Source organism: Lissotriton vulgaris, chromosome 1_1 (genome assembly GCF_964263255.1).
Source record: "Lissotriton vulgaris chromosome 1_1, aLisVul1.2, whole genome shotgun sequence".
Taxonomy (NCBI): Eukaryota; Metazoa; Chordata; class Amphibia; order Caudata; family Salamandridae; genus Lissotriton; species Lissotriton vulgaris.
Genome location: NC_141685.1, coordinates 1568358888 through 1568385084, shown reverse-complemented (window position 1 = coordinate 1568385084; position 26197 = coordinate 1568358888). Strand labels below are relative to the sequence as shown.

Genomic DNA, 26197 nt, shown 5'->3' with positions numbered 1-26197 from the left:
TCAGGGCAGGGGAACACATTCATTACAATGCGAAGGACTTTCTCATCCCAACAAGGGCATCTTACCTAGAAGATTAATGGAGAAGGCACAACACGTTATAGAGAAATTTCCCTTGAAATTGTTTGTTACCCAAGCATTTTTAATTTAGCATTGCAGGGTTGAGTGGATTTGGTGCAATCGTATGTAGCACAAACTTGGCGCAAAGGCATTGGAGTGCATTTGAAGAGAATCTGGTTATGTTAAACATTTTGTAGGCATAGGGAGATTGCATCAGCTCTATTCCCCATTCCTCAGGGTGGCTGAAGTCCCCCCAACATAGGTATATTAAGTTAGTTTACCTTGTCTTCATTTTATTTGTTTCTTTACAGGGTACAGTTGCTGCCACTGGATGCATTATGGTGATGCCATTAAAACCAGATGTGGCTGGACGAAAGAACTATTGGACGAGTTCAACTGTAATGTGGATATGTTAAAACAGGCTGTAAAAGATCACGAAGCAGGGTCACCAGCAAGGTCACCACCCCAAGGCTCTCCACTGCACACAACCACAGGTATGTATCCTCTAGTAACTGAACAAATGTGCAAAAAGGCGATATTAAATTGTTAAACATGTTTCATACTAGTTTGCATGAAAGTTCTAGAGATCGTGATAAATTGGAGAGTAGATTATATTTCATATTTTGCACATACATGAATGAAAATTGATTCACAGTAGTTATACTCTTTACATATTATGGGTAGTTTCATTGTACAAAAGCTTAGGAATTTACCTAGTATTAATGCATCTTTCATAGATTCACATGCCTGAATAATTCCCCGTCGTCTGGATGGGAGTCCCCGGTACATAAATAAAGTAATGTCCCATTAGACATATAGAGTAATAGGCCAAAGGCCTTACATTAGTAACATATCCATGTCCTTTTGTAAAAAGGACCAAACTCTAGAGAAGAGCCAATCAGCTATCACCACCTGCGGAACCTTCCTGCGAGGAGCTCTAGTCCCTCAAATTGTCATAAGGATAGTGGTAAGTAGGTGTATTACTGAGAGAGCTAGATGAGCCCTTCCAGGGGAGGTGGGTGGGTTGCATGTGAATCTATGAAAGATACCAATACTGGATAACTACAGTTACAGGTAAGTAACGCATTTCTTATCCAGTATTAGGGCATCTTTCAGAGATTCACATGCCTGAATCAGAGTAGTAAGCAATGATAAGCACAATTTGGATGGTACAGCATATATGAATTCACCAGATAATAACAAATCAATTATCAGCTATCACCACCCTCTGGAACCTTCCTGGAAGGAGCTCTAGTCCCTCAGATTTTCTACCGCACGTCGTGCTAAGGGAGTCTCCTCTGAGCTCTGCTCAGCTTTCCTCATTTCTGGATTTCCAGTGTTTCTTACATCATAATTCAATCTTCTGGGTGAAGTTCTCAAGTTCTTCATGGCAGATACTCCTAAGAAAGGCCTTTTTAGGCCTTGTGCTTCCTGTGGTAAAAAGAGGCTTCATGTGGATGACCATCACAAGGATTGTCTCTACTGCCTTTATCCGGATCATTCTTCAAAGGACTGCAAAGTATGTTGTACCTTTTCTTCAAAGATCCTCAAAGATCGGGAGGGGCGCCTCGTAATTTGGCTGCAGAGGCTTAAATGTATGAAGAAGGGTATTGCACTCGGGTGTATCAAGTTTTTGAGATATTCCTACGATAGGTGTGCTCTGTCAGATTAGTGCCTGCTCACTAAACAGAGGCTTAAAGACAAAGACCAACCAGGGTCTTCTGAGGAAAGTGAGGACTCTTCCATATCTTCCAAGTCCTCTCAGAAAAGACCAAGGGTGGCTTCTCCAGGCCCTTGGTCGCAGGCACCTCAAAAGAAGACACACAAAAAGTCTTCAGAGGTACAACCCAAGGCTCTACCAGCAAAGGTTTCTCCTCAGGAGATTCTTCACACCTTTAAAAAGCTTCTTCCACTCCGTCGACGACGACCTCGTCGACGGTTGCTTCAACGACGAGGAAATCACGTCTACAGCCTTGGGTGTAACCTCGTCGACGAAGACTGTTTCCACCCCTGTCGCCTCTTCTTCACTATCTACGTCGATGTCGACGACTCCATCGTCGACAGCCAGTAGGTCTGTTTCGTCGACGATAAAGATAAAAAAGTCATTGTCGACGTCCAAACAACCATCGACGCTACGATCGCCGATGACTTTGTCGACGACTACTTCGTCGACGAAGACTGTCCCGTCGACATCCACTCCATCGTCGTCGAAACCTCCGTCGATGACGACGGCTCCGTTGACAGGAACTCCATCGACCATGGTGCCCGTCGGCGCTTCACCGTCGACGACTACACCATCGACGGGCTCGAGGACGACGACTGATTCCAATCTGAAAAGTACGTACGTCCATCTCAAAATCACGAAACGTACTTTGATACCGGCCCTGACTTCCCCTAGTAAGGTCCAGTCATTGCCTCCAGCTCACCTCTTAGAGGAAGTGGATTCTGATGAGGGCAGTATGTTTAGGACAGCGACAAGCCCATCTGAACTTAAAATGAAGTATCAAGACAGTTCGGACTATGAGGACCAATAACAGGACGATCAGACAGTTTATCCTGAAAAATACCATCCGCCTCCACCTCTCATGGTTTGTCTATCAGCATCTTTGATTTCCGAACTGCAATTCCTCATTACGGACTATAAGCATAGATTCCCTACCTCTGCAAAGTCTCCACCTCCAGCTGTATCTCCACCACCAAGACCGCAGCTTCCACCTTTAAATCTACAGCCGGTGCCTGTCATTTCACCACCTCCGCCTTCCACAGATGATGAGGAGGAGGATCCACATGAGGAAGGGGATCTTCATGATTCCCAGTCTACTCATGATGAGTGGGACCACTATGTAATTCCTTGTCCTGCTTCTCCCGTGCCTACTCAGGCTGACTCGCCTCCTGAAGACATTGGGGGATTTCACAACATAGTGGAAAGAGCGGCACAACGTTTCCAAATACCTATACCATTACACCAGCAAGATCGGTATCCTATATGATTTTAAGGAGCCTTATAAGAAATCGGTGAGATCTATACCCATTATAGATTACGTATGGGATCAGGGTGTTAAAATAATGCATAGCCCTTCCTTGGTGACCCCAGATTTGCCTCGTCGGGATAAGAAATACAGAGCTCCAGATACTGCTCCAGCTTGCCTAACAGGACATCCTAAACTAGACTCTGTCATCTCACAGGTTGCTCAATGAAAATCAAAGAAATACTTCTGTTCCACTAGCCACTCCTCCAGACAAGGAAGGTCGACGGCTTGATAAAATTGGGAAATGTTTCTCGTCAATGTCGGCATTAACAGTGCGTGCATCCAATTCCTTTACACTGTTAGGACACTATAACAGGCAGATGTGGACAGACATCGCTCCATATCTCGCGGCCTTGCCAGATGTTTCAAAAGAAGAAGCAAAAAATATCTTGCTTGAGGGCGAACGTTCTGCATCCAAGGTAATAGATTGCGTGATGGATATCGCCTCTACTGGATTTCGCCAACTAGCTGGCTCAGCTGTACTATGACGCCAGGGCTGGTTAAAGGCAACCTCATTCTGACCGGAAGTGCAAACAAAAATTTTGGACATGCCCTACGATGGCCAGCTTCTTTTCGGAACTTACGTTGATGAAGCTCTTCAAGGTATAAAAAAGGATACTGACACAGCCAAAGCTTTGGGCACCCTTCAAACTCAAGAATCCGCCTTTTCGTGGCTCAAGAGGAAGAGGACAATCCTCTACAAGGGGTGATTGCCAAAACCGATCTTCCTACTCTTCTAGTCAACAGTATCGGCCACAATACCAGCAGCGTCCGCAACGACAGTCATCCTATACTAAATCCCCCTTTCGTGGCAAAGGTGGTCAACAGAAGGGCGCTGCTCGGCGACAATGACCTTTCACTACCGCTAGTCTCCATTTCATCTCCACCCTCAACAGTTGGAGGAAGAATTTCCCATTTCCTACAAAATTGGAAACAAATCACAACGGACCTTTTGATTCTGCAATTAGTTCAATTCGGTCATTTACTAGAGTTCACTTAACCTCTTCCATGCTCATGACGAGCTCAGCTCGTCATGAAGCACACTGGAGCTGTGCTTATGACAAGGTGAGCTTGTCATGAAATAATGCCTTTCGAGCTTTTCCAGCACAGGAGGGGAAAAGCCATAGCATGGAAGGTGTTAAATTCCTCCCATAACCCCTCCTCGACCTATGCTTCACAAAAATCTACGTATTCTATTCCGGGAGATTTCACTAATGCTCCAGAAGGGAGCCATAGAAAGGGATCCTCTTTGTCAACGGGGGAAAGGATCTTACTCCCGTTTTTTCCTAGTACACAAAAAGGAGAAGAAATGGAGACCAATCTTAGACCTGAGAAGCCTCAACAAATTCTTTAAAAAGCAGTAATTTCATATGGTTACCATCCAGGTAGTACTACAACTTCTCAATGCGGACGACTACATGGTGTCTGTGGATCGTCAGGATGCCTATTTTCACATCCCTATCCACCGGAATCACAAGAAATTTTTGAGATTTGCATTAGCGGGAAGACACTTCCAATGCCGTGTCCTACCGTTCGGACTCAAATTAGCGCCACACATTTTTACAAAATGCCTCTCTCCAGTAGCCCCATATCTCAGACAACAACACCATCAGGTCTTTCCATATCTGGACGACTGGCTTGTCAAAGCACCCTCTCGAGAAAGTGCGTCCAGGACTTCCTACGCCTGTCTACAGCTTTTCGATCGTTTGGGGCTCACTCTGAATCGGAACAAGTCTGTCCTCCAGCCTTCACAGCGTATAACTTTCCTGGGTGCTACTCTCACCATGACCCAGAAGAAAGCTTTTCCATCACAGGAGCGAAAAGACAAGCTTCTTTCCTTGGCAATTCGCATACGATCCAAGAAGTCTTTAACAGTGCGCCTCTTCAAATTCCTGCTCGGGATGATGTCTTCATGCATTCTACTAGTTCCACACTGTCATCTTCACATGCGCCCTCTTCAAGAGGTGCTATCAGCTCAATGGGTCCAATGTACAGGTTCAGTCGAAGATGTCATCCAAGTGACCCCTCAAATGGTCAAGGCTCTAAGGTGGTGGATTTGCCCTCAGAACCTTCTCAAGGCTAGCCTTTCTTGCTTCCAGCTTCGCCGCATACAATCACAACAGATGTGGGAAGTGGTTCCCTTCCGAAAGAAAACTCCACATAAATCTCCTCGAACTGCAAGCTGTCTATCTCGCTCTTCTGGCATTCCTGCCAAGGATCAGAAATTCTCTAGTGCTCGTGCGGACGGACAATACCACGACAATGCACTATCTAAACAAGCACGGGGAACTCACTCTCTAACACTCTCTCACGAGTCGCAAAAAATCTGGAACTGGTTGCTCCTTCACAACATTTCTCTTCGGGCAGAGTACGTCCCAGGAACAGACAACGTTCTGGCCGACTCTCTGAGCAGACAACAGGTGGCGTGTCACGAATGGGAGTTGAATCAGCGGACTTTCAACTGCATACTCTCTCTCAATGGGGTACCCCTCTCCTGGATCTGTTCGCTACCAAGCAAAACAGCAAATGCCAACACTTCACAAGCTGGCGTCCCCAGAAGGGATCTCTAGGGTATGTATTTTCGATCGCATAGAGCAACGTCTTTGCATACGCTTTTCCACCGTTTCTACTGATTCCCAGGGTTCTCAGAAAATTGAAAGCAGTGCCTTGCACCCTCATTCTGATAGCTCCAGCTTGGCCACACCAACATTGGTTCATGGAGCTTCAACTTCTCTCCCTGGAACCGCTGATCCAGTGAAACCGTTTTCCTCTCTTCTCACAATAAACCACCAACAAGTCCAGCATCCAGATCCAGCATCTCTCAGATTATCCGCTTGGCTCCTGAGTTCAGGGAATTTCAGGACCTAGACATACCTCCAGACTGTAGAGCAGTTCTTGCTCGGGCTCGAGCGGACAGTACTAACAAAAAATACTCCTTAAAATGGAATAGGTTCTGCATCTGGTGCAAGTCAAAAAAGATACACCCTCTTTCATCTTCTCCAGAACAAATATTGCCTTACCTTCTCCATCTGGTGAATTCAAGTCTTGCTCACGCTTTCATTAAAGTTCACTTGGCAGCAATATCCCGGTTCAGAAGATCCTCTGCAGGCCCTTCTCTTTGGTCTAACAGGTTGATGAAACAATTTCTGAAAGGCCTGTTAAGTACATTTCCTCCTGTAAAGACTTTACCTCCTACTTGCCAACTCAACACAGTTCTTGCTCAGCTCATGAAACATCTTTTTGAGCCGATACACAGAGCTGATCTTAAGTAGCTTTCCTGGAAAACGTTGCTCCTTCTGGCCCTTACCTCAGCGAGGCGAGTTAGTGAGCTTCAGGCCTTTTCATTTCAAGACCCTTTCCTTCAGTTCAAACACGACAGGGTTATACTACGAACAAATCCTAAGTTTGTGCCTAAGGTCCCGTCAGACTTCCATCTCAATAAACCTATAGTCTTTTGGTCCTTTTTTCCAAATCCTCACACAATGGCAGAAAGAACTCTGCATTCTCTGGATCTTAAATGCTGCCTAAAATTTTACATTGACAAGACAAAGACTTTCCGCAAGTCCAACCAACTCTTTGTGGCTTACAGTCAACATAGAAAAGGTCTTCCACTCACTAAACAAAGTATCTCTCGCTGGATCTCTGCAGCTATTACTTTCTGTCACCAGCAAGCGGGGCAGCCCCTATGTTCCAAGGTCCGAGCCCACTCTACTAGGGCGATGTCTACCTCCATGGCACTCTTTGCAGGTGTGCCTATTACAGACATTTGCAGAGCGGCAACTTGGAAGATGCTACATACATTTACCAAGCATTACTGCTTGGATACGGAACTCATCAAGGATGCTGCAATGGGACAAGCAGTACTACGTCATCTATTTCGATACAGGTGACTCTTCCTTTTCATCCCACCATCCTTTCTTTTATACACACATTTCTCTATTGTACTCCTTAATGCTTTCCTTGATTACAATTTGGTACTTTCTATATTTCACATTGATATGTTATTATCTGGTGAATTCATATATGCTGTACCATCCAAATTGTGCTTATCCTTGCTTACTACTCTGATTCAGGCATGTGAATCTATGAAAGATGCCCTAATACTGGATAAGAAATGCGTTACTTACCTGTAACTGCAGTTATCCAGTATTGGTATCTTTCATAGATTTACATGCAACCCACCCACCTCCCCTGGAAGGGCTCATCTAGCTCTCTCAACGATACACCTACTTAGCACTATCCTTATGACAATTTGAGGGACTAGAGCTCCTTCCAGGAAGGCTCCAGAGGGTGGTGATAGCTGATTGGCTCTTCTCTAGAGTTTGAGGACATGGATATATTACTAATGTAAGGCCTTTGGCCTATTACTCTATATGTCTAATGGGACATTACTTTATTTATGTACCGGGGACTCCCATCCCGACGACGGGGAATGATTTAGGCATGTGAATTATGAGATACCAATACTGGATAACTGCAGTTAAAGATAAGTAACGCATTTCTTTCTTTCAAACTCTACTTTGTTCTCGTTCTATTTATCAACCCTGAAAATAGCAAATCTGTAAGGATTAGACTGCACTAACTTACCTGAATAAATAATGTGTTGCTGAAGAGCGTTTAAAAAAAGCCAAAAAACTGCAACACTAATAATAATTGTGATTAGGAGTCTCAGCCAACAAGCCCTTAGTGACATGTCCCTGTAACCTAGGTGCATATGTGCATGCACCCGGTTGCTGATAAAATAACCGAATATGGATAAACTATGCCCTGAGATATAGTGCAAGAATAAAAATGTACTGTATTTATCACCATGTTTGAAAATCTTAGGAGACATTGTCATTTTCTTGGAAGCACTAAACTGAAGAGTCTAGGCCTCCGCTTGGGTCTCTCAACAACAGTGTTAGATCTAGTAGTGGCAGGATTACTGTGCATTACTAAGTATTTTGTGGTGGAGGCAAGAGTAATACATGAATTCTGCTGCTTTGGATGTATGTATTTTGAGGATGCAGCACATCCTTATTTTTTGTTGACTTGCACTTGCACAGTATTCAGACTACCACAGGCCCTAGTCAGTAATCAGCTTCTCTCTGGTCCTTGAAGACAAAAGCATCTAAGTGATGCTCTTTGTCTTATTTTGGAACGTTACCTTCACTCCTCAGAGTACCAAGGCTCTAGGGACTTTTCATCATTATAGTTTAATAAAGTGCTTAGTCTGATCATTGAGGATCACAGAGATTGCAACAAGAGAAAGAGAGATCTGTACTTGTAAGGAGCCTAAATGAGCTAAACAGTAACCTCTTCACAAGCCAGAGTAATTCAGATGAAGCTCATTGTATTTCACGAAGTACATGCACTGGGGTTGGGATTTGTCAGTTTTAAAGTGTCTGAATCTTTGTTGACATGCTGCATTATGAGACTTCCTTATAGTACCTTACCTTGCTATACCCATCTGTGGTTGATATCTAGAGCCTGCCCATTGCCCCCAGTGCTTTCCAGTTCTGACCCTGTAGGCCCTCAAGGCCACTGCTCGCCATATCCTTTTCCGATTTAACCCTATCTTTGCCATGATGTTCAGCCCAGATATCCAGGTTAAGAGTGTAAAGTGAAGAATGTGTTCCTGTTGTGTCTTTACTGTTTCTGAATGTAAGGATCTGGAAAAAGAGCCTGGGCCAGAACACTTTCTCCCCTCGACCCCCTTGACCCAGGCTGGTCTCAATGTAGCACTTCTTTGGGAGTTTAAAGCACCCCCGTGGGTTGGTCCTTTGTCGCTTTGAGTCTACTCAATATAACGTTTGACGGCTTAACAGCACCTCCAATGCGTTGGCCCTCTGTTGCTCTTGGGTACACTCAAAAGCTCTCCCATGGTGATTTAACAGCCATGTCAATGGGTGGGAGCTCTATCACTTCTAGTGTAATAGTCTCTCCAATGAGTGTGATGTATTATGCAACTGAGAGGACCAAACTTGAACACATCTACATATTTTTGCTGGTTTCAGCAATTAATACTTTCCCACTAGAGTTGATATGTACCTAAATATGCAAGTGCATCGATTCTCACGCTGCTCGGTACACCCTGTGATGCTGCAAAGTGACATAAGGGTCATCTTGCTTTTACCACATCATTTAAACCATACCCAAATCAGCATGTCCCATGCGGCCCACAGTACAAATAACACTCTCTCTACCAGGTACCCTGAAGTACACGCTGAATCTAATACATTGTGCCATGCTTCACAACCTCATCTGTGCTATGCAGCACTAAATAAATAATGCATGTGGACCAACCAACTAGATCTTTATACCTTTTATAACATTAATACCATACGATATACTTTTAGTGGATGATCAGAGTAGCAAGGACTTAATAGATTGATTGAAAATTTAGTATCGACTCTTACCAGGTCCATGTGACGAATAGAAAACTTCCAAAACTTTTGTTCACTGGACCTAGTTGCAGGTATTCTCTCCTGACAGTGCACAGAAGCTCTATAGCCTGAATGTGGCCAGTCACAGGAAATTACAATGCTTTCAGAGTGTACAGCACAAAGCAGAGCATGTTTCACCACCCATGTGCAGCTGATCTGAGGGGTTTACTGCAGCGTGCAAGGCACAATAAGTCTTCCCTTGACTAGGGCAGACTGCAGGTTTTCATTTTGAGGCACAGGTTACAAAAAACCTACCTCCTGGCTGCTGATTGTGTCAGTCGCTCACCAAAGTGCACAGTTGGATTTCTGCCATGGGTGCAGAGAGTGATTTGCCTCTGGTGCTGAGCACTGTAAGAGGTCGATCTGTCACTGCACCCACCTCACATGGGCTTGTAACTGCCTTAACGAACTAAGTTGGTGAACGGCATACATGTGTTTTTTTCCAGCTTCAGTGTATAGCCCCAGTCCTGAATTTAGCAGTGTGACCTGGTATGTCACCAACTCTGCTCAATTGAGAGATCTGGACACGTTAACTCTTGGAGTTTGTCGTAACTTTGCTTGTTGAGTACGACAAAGACTGGATAAATACCATGGCTCAGGGCACACAGATCTGATCCAGTTTTTTTGATATGTAGCCTCTCCGAGTACCCAGCCATATAAAGGTTGTCTGAGAAAGGAGCTCATCGTTTCTGTGGATCGGGTGCAGAGGGGCCAGGCTGTGAAAGTTCCTCTGTAAGACTGCAGAGAACATTCTCCAATCCCTGCAGCCTGTCTTGAAGTCAAATCCCCGGATGCCATACATACGTTCTTTAGATCCCTTCAGATTCTCTGCGTTACTGTTAAGTCAACTACTATAATTTTTGCTACACCATGACTGTTCGCAGGTGCAGCAGCACAATTTGAAACTTGGTCTTACAAAGCCAATAGAAGCAACGGTCCAGTTTAGTTCTCAAGTATTGCTTCTAAACGTCTTTATTCCCATGGTTCCTTAACCATCACTTGTCTATATTTGAGTCCCACTTTAAAAAAATGCTCTTCATACTGAAGTATATTTTTTCTTTCCTTCACTTTATTATCACCCCATGTTTCCCAAGTCCTTGCTTTAAAAATCTTATACAAGGAACTTGAATCCCTTTTGCTCCATTCATTTATTAACTTCTTGTCGTGCTCATGATGCTTCACATTCCATTGCTCCAGCCTTATTATTAAGCCTGTTGCCTTATTCCCAAATATTAACACTGTTGCTTTCTCTCCGGGTAATATTATCTCCATTTCTCCTATATCTTCCAGGTGCAGCAGAAAGGAGGTATCAAACTTCCCATATCCTAAAAATGAAGCTTAAAGACGACAGCACTAATTACCTAAATCTGCTCATCTTGCAGTGTATTGTAGTGCACATTTTGCTGTCACTATCTAAAAATATGAAACTTCACTCAAAAGAAATGTTCTTTTTTTCTTGAGCTTTTTCTACAGATTTCCCAGTATGATGGGCTGCTCTAGCATTTTCTTACTTTATTTTGCTTTTGAAGCTTAACTGTCTAAGTCCTGAATATGTAAACCCTCTGGACAGACCTCTGCCCCCCGCTCTTAGCCTACGCCATCTCTGACACCTTTCTCCATTCCGTACCCATTCGTACACCCTTGGATATCCCACAGGCAGGCCAAACCAACAATTGCCCTGCCTAGAACAACCAGTGTTTCTTCAGGCACTCCATCTGTCCTCTCCCCTCTATACCCCTCTGACTCATTTGTGTTACCGATTCCTCACTGAGAAAATGATATGCCATGCCTCCTCAGGCCTTGGAGTACTGACATATGGGAGTACTAACCCTCTGCGAACCTTGCCACATAGTTTGTAACAGCCTTCTTCTTACACCCTATTACAATCTCTGCCTACTCAAGCCTCATCAGGCACATGCATCCTGTGGGTTCCTATCCAAGAATGCTCATATTTTTATTAGGCTCTAGAGTCTTGTGTTCTTTTTGGAGGCAATGGGCTCACTGTAGGTAAACTTAGAGGGTTAGTGTGGAATCCCAAGGACTTTTCTTTAAATTAATTGTTTGTTTATTTCCATGTTCTGTGCTCCTTCATAATAATATACTTTGTCTTTCCATCAAATTTGCATATGTAAATGTATTTAGGATAATGTAAATACATTCTTTTATTTGTATTTATTTTCTTGTAAATTAGTCTTTCTGATAATACATTTTAATGAAATATTTTTTTTAAGCTGTAACTATATTCTTTTCCTTTGATTTGTTCATGGTAGTTTATGCTCCATTATCCACCCAGAAAGGTAGGATTCATCTGTTTTGTGCAGTGTCACTTGAAAACATCTCAAGACCCGTTTGCTAATGCGTCCTTGTTTCACATGTCAGCTGTTTCTTGAGTTCTTACAAGATTATAGGTTACTGTTAGATCGAATTTGCAGAAGACACTAGCTCTCAATGCTCGATCTAACAGCTCGGTTACTGAGGGCAATGTTATGTTAGGTTATGTTAGTGGACTCTTGTATAGCGCATGACTCACCCAGGGGCATCTCACTGCTTACCTAGAAGATAACCAAAGAAAAGGTCTAACGATGGGCAACAGTATCAGACACAAAATTTAGAACAAGAAAGCTTTAAATTGTTTTCTAAAAACCAAATGGAAGGTGGATTTACGCAAGGCCTCTGGTAGCGAATTCCAATACATAGGAGCAATATATGAAAAAGCTTTGCCACCTGTGCTGCTACGACGAATACGGGGGATCTTCAGGATTGCCAGCGAGTTTGACCTAAGATTACACCTGGGTATCTACTTACAGAGCTTATTTTGCAAATAACCAGGACCCATTTCGTTAATTGCTTCTAAAGTGAGGCAACAGATCTTAAAGAAAGATCTTTTTTTTCACTGAAAGCCAGTGAATCTCTCTGAGCAAGGGAAGTGATGGTGATCCTGGGGGACGGTTTAGGACCATCCTCGCTGCAGTATTTTGGATAACTTGAAGTTTGGCTAGCATAGTTTCACCCACTCTGCCAGTAGCGCATTCCTGTGGTCGAGGCAGCTCACAACCACCGCCTGGACCACCGTTCTGTGATGTTCTATTGGCAGGAAGGGGAGTATCCTACGTAGTAGGCGAAGGCTGTAATAACAAGAGCCAGTAATATTCTTGATATTGTCTTTCATGGTCAATTTATAATCCAATTGTATTCCCAAGCTTTTTACCGAGGAGGAAGGATTGGGAGCCACACCCAACTTGGATGGTCACCAGTCGGCCATACAGATGTTAGTGGCTCTTCCAATGAACATAAGCTCTGTTTTTTCTGGATTGAGTTGGAGGCAAGATTCTGTCATCCATTTTGAAACGGCAAGCATTCCCGCCGAGAAGCGCAGTCTCTCGTCAGTTGGGTTAGATCCTATTGAGAATATCAGCTGAGTATCGTCTGCATACGATACTATCTCAAACCCAAATGGTTGGACAATCTTAGCCAAGGGAGCCATATACACATTGAAGAGAGTTGGGCTGAAACATGAGCCCTGCGGTACCCTCTGTCTGATAGGAAGTTTTTCAGCTAGACCCTCTATACCACACTCCCGTAGCCCCTCCACAAGCAGTCAATGAGAAATGGTATTGAATGCTGCGGAGAGGTCCAAGAGGATAAGTATCACGGACCCACCATCATCAAGTGTTCGTCTTATTGAATCTGTGACCGCCAATATGGCTGTCTCCGTGCTAAAGACCGGGCGGAATACCGACTGTGAAGTGTCAAGAATGCCGTTAGATTCTAGATAGTGGCTGAGTTTATTTACTACAGTTTCCAATGTTTTACCCACCCAGCAAAGGCAGGAAAGATATTGGTCTGTAATTGCTTAAAACCTGAGGATCGGCTGTGTGTTTCTTAAGAATTTGCCGAACACAGGCTTCTTTCCATGCAACTGGAATTGAGCCAGTTAAGATAGAGGAATTGAACATTTTCGGGATATTCGGAGCACAGACAGGGGAAAGAAGGGCCATAATGTTAGGAGAACATATGTCACCGGGTGATCCAGTTTTAGCTGCCAATAGTAGATTACGTATATCCTCCAGCGAAATAGTTTCAAACTGCTTAATATGGCAGGCAGGAGATATCGTGAGGACATCCTGATCCTTGGTAGATCTGATGTAATTTGTACTTGTGATGGGAAAGTTGGCAAAGATGAAAGAGATTTTATTTTGAAATAAATTCACTAATGAATCACAGAGCTCCTGCGAGTCTAATGACGACTGTTTGCATGCTTGAGGTGATGCAAAGTCCTTGACAATGTTGAACAGTACTTTAGAGGAATTGCTGGCTTGTTCTATTTGATTCGAATATACGAACATCTAGCAATTTTAAATTTTCGATGGTAATGGGACAGAGCTAATTTATAGCTTTGTTTATCAACACCATTTTTGGATCTTCTCCATCGTCTCTCTAAAGCATTACACAATGACTTATTGATTTTCAAGTTGCCTAAATACCAGGGGGCCGATTTCCGTTGGGTGGCCATGTTCCTCTTACACTCAGGAATAACTGCATCTAATGTCTTTACCAGAGCTAAATTGAAACTGGCCAACATATCAGATGTATCCTGGTGGTTTTGCCCAAAATCCTTATTATAGAGTGGAAATGTCTCATCAAATGCTTCCAAAGTAAGTTTCTGCCAAGGCCTACACCTCTGTATCTTTGATGGATTCAAGGGCTTCATATGAATAGCACCAGTTTGATGCAAAAGAGTGAATAAGATCATACAATGATCTGTCCAAGTCAGAGTGAGTGGGGGGATGACACTTTAACTGTTCCATATTTGTGAAAATGAGATCTAGCGTATGACCTGCACAGTGGGTGGGTCCAAACACCTGTTGTGATAAGCCCATGTCACTCAGACTGGAGATCAGCTACATTACATCTGGATTCGTCGAGTCTTCTCCATGAAGATTAAAATCCCCCAGTAAAATTAAATTACTGGAGGCCAAGACCTGCATGGCGATAAATTCCGTCAAATAATTGACAACATTTGTTTTCGGTCCAGGTGGCCGATAGAGTAAAGCTCCATCCCAAGTCTCCGAGGGTGACATGGTAACTCTAAAGATTCTCAGTTCTATTTAAAAGCTAACCCAATGCCTCCTCCTATCTTTCCCCTCTATCTAAGTGGATACATTTGTAATTATCGGGTATTGCTAAGTTAATCGATGGACAATTGGAGGGGGCTAACCATGTTTCAGTTATAAAGCATACATCTGGGGAGTAAATAGAAATCATATCCCAGATTTCAATAAAATATTTCGCAAGGGATCTGGCGTTACATAATATGTAAATTGGGCTATTATGAGTTTGAAAAAGGTCATTAGAACAATCATTTGAACAAACCATATCCGGAAAACACTGAAACTTACATGTCTTACATGTGACAGGGCCTTCTAATACAGTCGGGAGTTTAGTAAGACAGGTATGTGTCAGCTCTTGCCTGCCATAAGCCATGGCTCTTATCTCATATAATACTTCTCCCGTATATGTAAGAAGGGCAGCCGATGAAGCCTCAGGTGCAAATTGGACAGCAGTTCCCGCCTCCCGGCTCAGTCTAGCACGGACGGGCGCAGACGGGATTGCCTTTGGTGCGCCCGCTGCGCGTGTCCGCTCCACGTACGAGACGGTGAGGTAATTTTATGCTATGAGGGCAGGTGGAGCACAAACAACTAGCCCGCCGACTCAGATTCCCCCCCAAGATGGTAGTGAGCAGAGAAATCCTTCCTGATTCCCAGAGCAGCACCTAATCGACTGTGGTGATGAACGTGGAGTCGTGCGAACAGAGTGACGGAAGTGAGGTAAGATTTAAAAGCAAATATAGTTAAAACAGCTAAACTATGATTCCCGGCTTTCCGCCTCAGGAATCCTCTAGGTATGTGCGCGGGCGTCCTGACCCGGCTTTTATGCTATGAGGGCAGGTGGTGCACAAACCACGAGCCCGCCGACCCACATTCCCCCCAAGATGGCGCCTGGAGAAGTGAGCAGGGAAATCCTTCCTGAGTCCTCGAGCAGCACCTAATCGGCTGCGGGGATGAATGTGGAGTCGTGCGAACAGAGTAACAGAAGTGAGGTAAGATTTAAAAGCAAATATAGTTAAAACAGCTAAACTATGATTCTCGCTTTCCGCCTCAGGAATCCTCTAGGTAACGATAATTTAAATGTCATATTGTTGCTTTGCCTGCAATGAGTAGAGTAGTGAAAATCTCATTTTCTTCTTTTCAAGAATAAGAATGGAACTCACTCTTGTTCTTTAAGGGTAAAAGTATGCACCTTCCTATTCAGTGTCTCATTATCTTTTGACATATCACTAACTCAAATATTCAGATGCTGCTGAAGGTCTAAATGTAGCTACATAATGTTGATAATCCTCTGAAATCACAACCTCACCAAATCACATGGAATTACCACTTTGATAACTCTAGGTTTGTTTCTCCCACTGCTTATTTTCTCTTCATCATGTTTTACACTTAGTACTTCTTCCTGGGAGAATTCTGCAAACATTATGCATAATTAAATGTACTGATTCTTTCACGGACTAGTTGGATCTGGTGCTATTAGCAACAGAGATTTCGATATCATTGCAAAAATAGCTACATCCAATTAAATAATCTCGATCTAATTAAAAAATAATTTGCACTGCTCTTATTTTCGCGTATAACCAGAAGGGAGTCAATTCTGAACCATCTGTAGCTCTTACAAGGGATGGTCTTTTCTTATCTTCTAATGCCACTTGGTGCTCCTGCAGAGATCTGCCATGAATGCAATGCTACTGCTCCTGGACATACCATGGCAAAACTTTTCTTTAAGTCATGTCTAATGTTAAACAGGAAAGAATTGTGTATGTCTTACAAGTGGTAACCATCATAACTTCACGGCTCAACAATTTGGCCCTTCATATTGCAGAGCCTTGTCCTTTTGGCACAGCCTGTTGGGGCACTGCATCAAAATGTTACTTTTTCTCACCATATAAACCTAATCGCTCTACTCACATATTTTATTCTCTTCAAAGGAAGGAGGAACTTCCATACTTCCTTTTTGTCTAGGCTCTAAGTCACAGCTTTCCAAACTGTGTGGCGCGACACGTTACTGTGTCGCGCCCCATGGGTAGGTGTGTCGCGCGATCAGCATGCTGTTTAGATCACCCCCGCGGGCCTTCCAGCAACAGGCAGAATGGCGCAGCAGGGGCTCTAATATGGATAATAAAGCCTTATTAGCACGTTAAGTGGTCTTTTAAAGACCTGTGAAGTGCTCGGGTGCGGCTGTGTGTGTGCCCGGGAGCCGTCTGAGCTGGGGCTGACACACACGACGGAGGGGGGCTGGGGGATATTAATCCAGCTATTTGGGAGTAATCCGTGTTTTAAAATGCGCATTGTGTTAAAAATGTATTTACATACCGAATGATTATAAAAATTGTTCCATTATATAAACACAGCGAATGCTGGTGCAGAAATAATTGCCATACTACGCAGTAATAGCATTTCTACCGGTCAAAATACACGGATACAGTCGGGATATAGTCAAGGAGGAAACTGTTGTTTCTTGTTTGCATAGCATGTGTTATCAATGTGCATTCTGAAACAAACATGATTACATCCAGAATGCTACAAAATAAATTACATCATTGAGTTGTATCCACTCCTCGGAGGGAGGCAAAATCATAGCAAATACAAGTGCACAAATACTTGCTATATTACACACTATTAGCATTTCAAAATACATGAATACAGTCAGGGAGGAAAACATTGTATCTTGTCTACATATCAGAGTAAAGGTTGATAAACCACGATGATGTTAATGCACTGTATTATGTGAATATTTGCCAAAATACCAATACACGTGTGTGTGGCTACTCATTCATGCGAGAGACACGCTAGTTGGGCATGGCTGACTTCAGATCCCTTAAGGCCATTATTGATGGTGTCAAGAAGTGACATGCATTTGCATTCCCTCACATCTAGTATGCATCCCATATTTCCACACCTTGGGCCCAGAGAGGCCTTTTCCAGGTTCAGCCAGCAAAGTTCATCAGGGCTATGATCAGCGTTCTGGAAGTGTTCAACCAGGGCATTCGACTTTAAAATGTGTGATTCTGGGCAAATTAGTTGACCTCACTGTGCATAAAATTGTAAATATGTGTGGAATGTAACGTGATTGTAAATATATAAAATGTAATATCACAAATGTGCAAATCTCCTGTTCATGCTCTGTTACCAACCATGTGGGTTTTCTTCAGATCTATACAAACATATGTACATTATCTGGGGGTGGATGTGTGTGGGGTGTGGGTGTGTGGGGGGAGGGGGTGCGTGTGGGGGGTGTGTAGCTGTGTGTCTGTGTTGGGATGTGTGTGTGGGGGGTTGTGTATGGGGGGGGTTGTGGGGGTGGGGTGGGTTGTGTGTGTGTGGGGTGGGTTGTGTGTGTGTGTGTGTGTGTGGAGGGATGTGTGTGTGTGGGATTGTGTGTGGGGTTGTGTGTGGGGTGGTGTGTGTGCGGGGGTGTGTGTGGGGGGTGTCTGTGTAGCTGTGTGTGTGTGGGGATGTGTGTGTGGGGTTGTGTGTGTGTGTGGGGTTGTGGAGGTGAGGTGGGTTGTGTGTGTGGGGGGTGGGTTGTGTGTGTGTGGAGGGGTGTGTGTGGTGGTGTGTGGGGGGTGTGTGGGTGTGTGTGTGTGTGTGGGTGTGTGTGTGGGTGTGTGTGTGTAGCTGTGTGTGTGTGTGTGGGGATGTGTGTGTGGGTTGTATGTGTGTGTGTGTGTTTGGGTGTGTGTGCGTGTGTGTGGGGATGTGTGTGTGGGGGGTTGTGTGTGTGGGGTTGTGGGTGATTCGAGCCAGCTCGCTGTGCTAGCTCGCGTTACAGTGTCTTTGAAACAAATTTCACAAAAAGGTGTGTCACCAACATGAAAAGTTTGGAAAGCTGTGCTCTAAGTCGTCCACTTGACTCGCTTCATTACCTATTTCGTTTCCCACCTTGCCTGTATCTGTTACATTTATAAATTTCTTCCTGTGTGTAAGACATTGGTTTATAGCTAATTAAACAATCGTTTCAGTTTGATAAGAAAACTGCCCTTAAAATATCAACTGGCCACAGCACGTAAAAGAATATATTTCTGATGCAGTGTTCAAAAACTTCAGGAATTGCTGAAGAAATTTCCCAGTAAACTGTACCTTGACAGGGGTATTACACACAACCTCTACTGATAGTCTTCATACTTACTACTGAAAGGGCTGGCGAGGCATCAACTGTGCACACTTTTTTTTCTAGATTCTTACAGCCCAATGAGGGATCAGAGTTTGATCACAAAGTTAAAATTTCCCTCTGCCTGCAGTGCCTTGTTGCTTCAGGTGCCTGATACCTGGATTGTAAAAGAGAACAACAGCAGCCCCTCCACACAGCACCTCCCTAGAGTGTTAGCAGGCTATTTCCCTGCAGGGTGTCTTGGCCTCAGGTGCAGCTCCTGTGGTAATTAGCGGTCAATCTTGCAGCTTCATGGATCAGAGAGCGGGTGCATCTGGAGACTGTGAATTAGTTCATCTTTCAAAGGGTGCATTATCTAACTACCTGAAGTCCCCTGCATCTGGGAATTTAATTTCTTTTCTCCTATATCTCCCCTGTATCCAAGAACGTTTAATTGGGCAATCGCTCTTAATTTTAGGAAGGATATCTAGATTCGCCTCTAACACTCCGTCATGCTATATTATTGGTATCTAAATGCATTTGAACATCTTTTATCTCATATGTGTACAAAACATATATTGTTTCGGTGTTTATGTACATTTTGAACAATAGACTTCATTGAAGGCCCCAGGGTGGCTGCCATTGTGCGCAGAATTCCAGTAGTGTGAGTGCTGATGTGCAAAGTGGGTGCAACTGGAAGCATTGTTTTTCTTGGATAGCTGCACGATTTCTAGTAGACTTGTATTGCCAGATATGGTTTCTAATTGTAAATGTATTCATTAAATCCTTGATCCTTAAAAGGTTTTTACAATTTATTTTTCACAGAAAAGATCTCTACAGCAAGTTCTGGCTCCTTCCTTCCACCTCCTCCACCCCCAAAGGCGAAATTAATGTCAAGTTCTGTTGTGGTTCAACTTGCGGATTTCACAATTTTTCAGGTACCTTCTTTATTGGTCCAAAATGATTGATGCTATAAATGTATTCATTATCACATTCTTGTTCTGGCCTGCGTCACAACAGTTTTTTGACTTAGAAAGCCAGGATCTTTTGAAGAACTTAAAATAAATTAAATGGTTATATTGTGGGATCTCAGAATAACATGTGAGTTTTAACAGGACATGGATTGATCGTAAGAAATCATGATGATGTACAGTTAAGTGATCTGTACTGCAGTAGAATGTTTATTTAATTGGTAGAGAACTTAACACAGGAGATGAGAACTTATAAAGGGTGAAGTGGTCTAAGTGTAGCTATTATTTTGATGGCAGAACATAACATGTATTTGTAAAATGCACATTCACCCATTGGCATCTTGGCGCTGAATAACAGATGTTTATTGAAAGAAGCCATTAAATGTTGGGGGAACACTACAGCATGAACTGTCCTGAAAAGGTAAGTAGGTGAGGCAAACACCCTCCTGAGCCTGGCCGGTTCCCATGATCTAAATACATACAAATACTTTACATATAATTTTAGGTAGTAGTAGATTGCATTGGTAGAGAAGATAACCTGAGGCATTAGGTATCCAGGGCCCATTCTACTGTCCATGTTTGCTCATTAACCCCTTGCGCGCTAGCAGTTTTCCCGCTGTGTGCTGGGTTTTTCGAAAACCCGCGTTACATGACGAGCTCAGCTCGTCATCAGCATACGAGCGCCGTAGCTGATGACTAGCTCAGCTCGTCATCAGCATCGAAGGGGTTAAACAGTTCTTGCGTTCTTAAAATTGTACTTCTTGAATATTCCCTGAAAAAATCTTGTTTTTATGGTCAGGCAGCATGTTCACCACAGTTACCAAACACTAGAGTGCTGCCCTTGTAGTAATGCACTGAACGATTAGTTATATTTTCTGTACATTTTTGTGGTAATATATAGTTAAAGCAGTGGTGTTGGAAAGTCACCCAGTGCCCTGGGCCCCCCCCCCTAATTTTTGCTGACTGGTACTGGTGGTAACGGACTCTGACTGACGCAGGGCTCTGCCTAACCAGGCCCAGGGCCAGTGCTATGCTGAAAGAGACACACTTAAAATACAATGAAAATACCTACATACACTAGGGTACACTATGGATTGGGATACCCCTGTGATTGGCATATCCTACCCTATAACGCCCTAGTACATAATGGTACCAACCTCCACAAGACCCTCAGAACCGACAACAGCAACCTTTTTTAGAGGAGGGCACTTGGAGACCCCCCCGAGGACGAGGCGGAAACTGGAACAGACGACCTACCAGGGGACAGAACACACAGAACTGGGACAACTCGCGCCAACAAGGCTACACGAACAAGCAAGTACGATTCCAGCAAGACAACCATGGAGAGATCAACACCAGAAGGAAGACCTACCGCTGGTAAGCAGAGACAACCCAATCATGAATCTATCCAATCAAATCCTGACAAAGGATGAAATCCAGGTTCTCAGCAAGGGTCTGTCTTTTGTGCCGACATCTCATTTGAATCTGTTCAACATTAAGACTGAGCTGACTAAGTTCTTTCGCAAAATCCGCTTAAAAAACCACTTCCAACACAAAGCTCCGAATACATCCAGAGCATTCACGAATCTACGACCACCATCAACCTTCACTCCCCACACCGCTATAGTCAACCATCGGATTCTAACCTATGAAAGCCTGGTTATGAAAGATGTACTCGAACTATGCAGGATAAAACAATATGTGAAACAAAACATCACCAAGAATGAACGGACCGCCCTTGATGACCTGAAAAACAATAAGACTTTAGTGATCAAACCCGCCGACAAAGGGGGAGCTATAGTCATCATGGATGTCAATGACTACAAACAAGAGATTGAGTCCCAGCTGAATGATGGAGTCAGCTATCAACCACTCAGAATCAATCCCACCCCTGAAATCAGAAACCTAATCAGGACACTTACCCAAAAAGGGAAGGAAATGGGTTTCCTGACAGACAAAGAATATACTTACCTTAATGTGGACCAACCACGGATCCCCACGATTTACACTTTACCAAAGGTCCACAAGAACCCCAACAAACCACCAGGGCGGCCTATAATATCTGGATGTGGCTCCCTCCTGGAGCCTCTTTGTAAATATGTGGACAGTTTTTTGAAACCCTTAGCGGAAGCGACACCTACCTACCTGAGGGACACCATGCAGGTAATCAATCTAGTTGACCAAAAACCCTTTGACAAAAATAACCAACTACTGGTAACAATGGATATCGTGTCTTTGTACACAAGTATCCCTCAGGCTCCAGCTCTAACAACTATACAAAGAGCCTTAGCCACTAGACCTCAACCTGCGGGGGTACCTACTGAATTCTTGATAGACCTCTTGGAGATTGCGATGACAAAAAACTTTTTCATTTTTCAAAACAAATTTTATATGCAAAGAAAGGGGGTAGCCATGGGGGCAGCCTTTGCTCCAGATCTGGCAATCCTCTATATGAGTGATTTTGAACAACACACCATTTTATCACCTAACAATCCCTTTGTGAGCAGTATATCTGAATACCACAGATACATAGATGACATTTTTATGATCTGGACGGGGCAGGATCAAGACCTAGATGCATTCACCCAATGGCTGAACACTCAATCGGAAGACATTAAATTCACCTCAAAGCACAGTAATGAATACATTGACTTTCTGGACATTACGATCAAAGAACGGGATGGCATATTGAACACCACTCTGTATAGGAAACCTAGCGAGAGGAACACCCTACTCAGGTATACGAGCCACCATACACGGGCCCTCCGTGACAACTTGCCCTTTGGGCAATTCCTCCGCATCAGGCGGAATTGCACCATGAAGGAGGATTATTTTGCTGAATCAGATGAACTGATCTGTAGATTGCTGGAAAGAGGATACCCCCAAAGATTGGTCAAAAGAGCACGAAAAAGAGCTTGGTTCAACAATAGAGAGACATTACTTGTACCAAGAAATCGCCAGACTCCAGCCAATAGAATGATCTGTGTCACAACCTTCTGCAGCAAAAGCAATCAGATCCGCAAGATAATCAACAACCATTGGAGTATTATATCAGACGTGATTGAAGTCCCAGAACCACCCATGCATGCATTCAAAAAGGCCAAAAGTATCAGAGATATGGTAGTTCGCTCTTTATTGGACACTCCAGCAGCCCCTACCATACAAACAATGTGGAATCTCCCAAATATTATTGGGAATTACAAATGCAGCAATTGCAAGGCATGCGCCCTATGCATTGAAACTAAGAGCTTTACCCACAACAACATCACCATTGATTTGAAAACATTGACAAACTGCAACAGTAATAGTGTGATCTATGCCATTCTGTGCCCCTGTGGCCTCATTTACATTGGCCAAACCAAGCAGAAGATTAAAAACAGGATACTGCAACATTGCAGCAGAATAAGATGTCAAACTGGAGGGGCACCCCTAGTGGACCACTTTCAGTCACAAAACCACACACCTGAATCACTCAAATGGGTGGTTATAGAAAAAATTACACTTGGACCCAGGGGTGGGGACTTAGACTCTGTCTTAAATGTAAGAGAATGTAAATGGATGCAGCGCTTTAACTCTGTAAGAAATGGACTAAATGAACTTGATGCAACATTCTCTCAAATGGCTTTGATTGTTAGTGAATAGCTTTAGGATCCTGATTTGCCATGTGAACATATACATTGTTTTTGTTATACACCCCTAAGGTGCCTGCATGATGTAACTTGAATATACATTGATGAGATTTTGCATGCCATTCAACCACTTAATGCTCAAATTACAATTTGTGTTAAGAGTTACCACAGGCCTATCCCTTTATAATGCACAGCATGCTCAAGTATGTCAGCATTTTACTTACAATCCCTTTATACAATCTGCCCATCAAACGCACTCGCGCCGGAATGGTGCCTTGAGCCGAAGGAGACCGCCGATCGCCTCCGATCTCGCACTTTGTAGACTCTCCCTTGACATTAGGCTCGCGTTGCCACCTGATTGGTCGGTTCCGCCGAGCCCCCAGGAAGTATTCAGCGGCTGCACCTCGCGGTTCATTCGCGATCGGGCAGCGCTGAGACCAGCACGGAGGAGGATTGAGTTCTGTATACCCGTTGTGCTTTACCGCTAAAACAAGGTAATTTTCACGCTCCGACTATACCCTGCTGGAATAACAAGCTGATCCGTAATGGATCGTTAGCCAGACGGTGTTTTCAACAATTTAAACTGCTAGTAAGCCTGCCTAACTGCCTTCGGATTTGTTTTGATAATAATTGATAATTTTGTGTCCAGTAATGAGTATGTCGAACTGCATCCTTCCCAAAGATGTAAGAGTCGATTAGACTGTGCTTTGCGTTTTTTAACGCACCAATCTTGACTATTATGTTTATGTGGGGAATCTCAGTCTGACTAGGTTCTACCACTACGACATCTTTTCACATTGTTTTGTAATAAGGGTTTTTAAATATCGACTTCGGTCCGACTACCCTTCCATAAAACTAGACTAGATAACAACAACATACCCTTTTTTCTTTTAATCTCCAGATTTACTCATAATATCCAGACGCGCCCAGACTTGAGATTATTGAACCCGTTGATTGGAACACCTATGATGCCCCAGTAAGTGTCCTCGGATGGTATCTCTTTGAGCACGCTAGCTCACAGTTTCATCCTAAGTCACCCTGTACCTCAATTCGCCTTTTAATACATTTCCAGGCTTTCTTACAACAACATGGAACCGACGCAGGTCCATCCCTAATAGGCCACTGGACGGCCCTATATGAAGTAAGAAGCCTACTTTTCACTTGAGCATTTGTAGTATCACTGTACTTTTTCAAAGTACCATTTCTGATTTAGTCTTTCTTAAAAAATACCATTTCTTAGGCGCTCCTGCACATGCTTGTCCTGAAGAAGACCCCAGCTTGAGGCTTCAATCAACCCTTAACCCCAGGGGGTCGAAACGTAGACCGGATTGTTTAGTACTTTCTTAACATAGGAAGCAACCCATTGAGTAATACAGACCCTATGCTAAAGAATATAACGGAACTGTCGAACTATATTAGTCTGTAAAGGTTGCACTTGAAACCACTGTGATTGTAATAAGGTCACAACACCCTTTACCCAGTCCTCACCTCTACCCAACCACACCCAACCCACTTAACTGTCTCCCTTTCCTTGTCACTTCGAGCGCATTTTGTAAATATTCAACATGTATTATAAACTTATGAATTGTTTCCACAAGAACATTGCCTTATAAGAAAATAACTGAGACTTATGTCCAGATATCCTCACTTGATCCAATGAAGTAATTGGTATTATTTTTTCTTTCTTTATTGCTTGTGGTTTCCATTTCATTAGTGTCAATCACAATGTCACAGAAATGTTGAAATAAATGCTTTTATATACTACATATTGAAAATTCTCTTTAAAAAATTTCTTTGAAACTTTATTCATGATTAACTCTGGACCAGAATCTATAGAACCTGACCATCATACACGTACCTAGTACATAATAGGGCAGGGGGATTGACACTACCTCTCAGTCCCTAGTATATAATAGGACATGGCAGTATAGTGACCAGAAGCCCTTTCTGCACTTGCCTGTGTGCACTGCTGAGCCTGTGGTCAGTTTAAAAGTAGCCCTGTGTTGCAGGACTGCTTTTAAAAAGTAAATTGTGCCCAAACTCGACTTTGGTGTTTGGGGCACTTAAAAATGGACAGCCTACAATGTTTGGGCATATTAGGTACCCCCAGGGTCTACCCTAGGTGTTCCAGGGGAGGGGCATGAGGTATTTATAAGTAGGACCCTTATAAAATGAGGTTTATATGCCCTGGGTTAAGTGAAATTGCACATTTCACTCCCCACATTGTGATAACGTGCTGCCCAAAATTGACTTTGGTGCTAGGAGCTCTGTGGAGGGAGGATCTGTAATATTTTTACATATTCAGAACCCCTAAAGTCTCCCCAATGTGTTCCAGGGGTGGGGGTCCTATAGATATAGGCAGAGTACTTAAAAAATATGTTTTTATAAACCCTGGTAAAATTGCCCAAGTGATTTTTCCATTGCAAATCCCATGCCACATAGGTTAACATGGCAAGAAGTTATCAACTACCATCTCTTGATAGGAGAAGGCTAAAAACATCATTCAAAGACTCCCCTTGAATGGTATTAATAAACTCAACAATATGATATTGCTGAATTTCTCCTGAAAATGTACAGGCAAGAAGTTATAAGACTTTCTTGTTTGTAAGCCCAGATTCAGCCTTACAGTGGTCTGTCCCGATTGGTCAGAGTTAAGTGGATTAGCCAGGCTTCTTTGAAGAGCTGATAAAGAGCCCCTGTGGTTGACTAGCACTGCTGAGAGGCTAGTGTTCTGTTAAACAGGAATGCCAGAGCAGGGGGAGGAGTCGTAAACAACGCCGTCGAACCCTTCCAGAATCCAGCCTGGTTAAGAGCATTGAGTGTCCTAGAGAGAAAAAGCTCTGTAAAAGTTTTTAAGTCCGAACGAAGAAAAGGTGACCAGGAGC

At 43.4% G+C, this 26197-nt stretch overlaps 1 protein-coding gene across 1 annotated transcript in view; it reads left to right on the top strand.

The window, feature by feature from the left end:
- BLTP3B (bridge-like lipid transfer protein family member 3B) overlaps nucleotides 1–26197 on the top strand; it is a 349381-nt gene that overhangs the window by 162024 nt on the left and 161160 nt on the right. The window contains exons 10-11 of the mRNA XM_086918075.1: nucleotides 369–551; nucleotides 19538–19650. Of these exons, the coding sequence (XP_086774201.1) occupies nucleotides 369–551; nucleotides 19538–19650 (296 nt within the window). The remainder of the gene's footprint in view (nucleotides 1–368; nucleotides 552–19537; nucleotides 19651–26197) is intronic.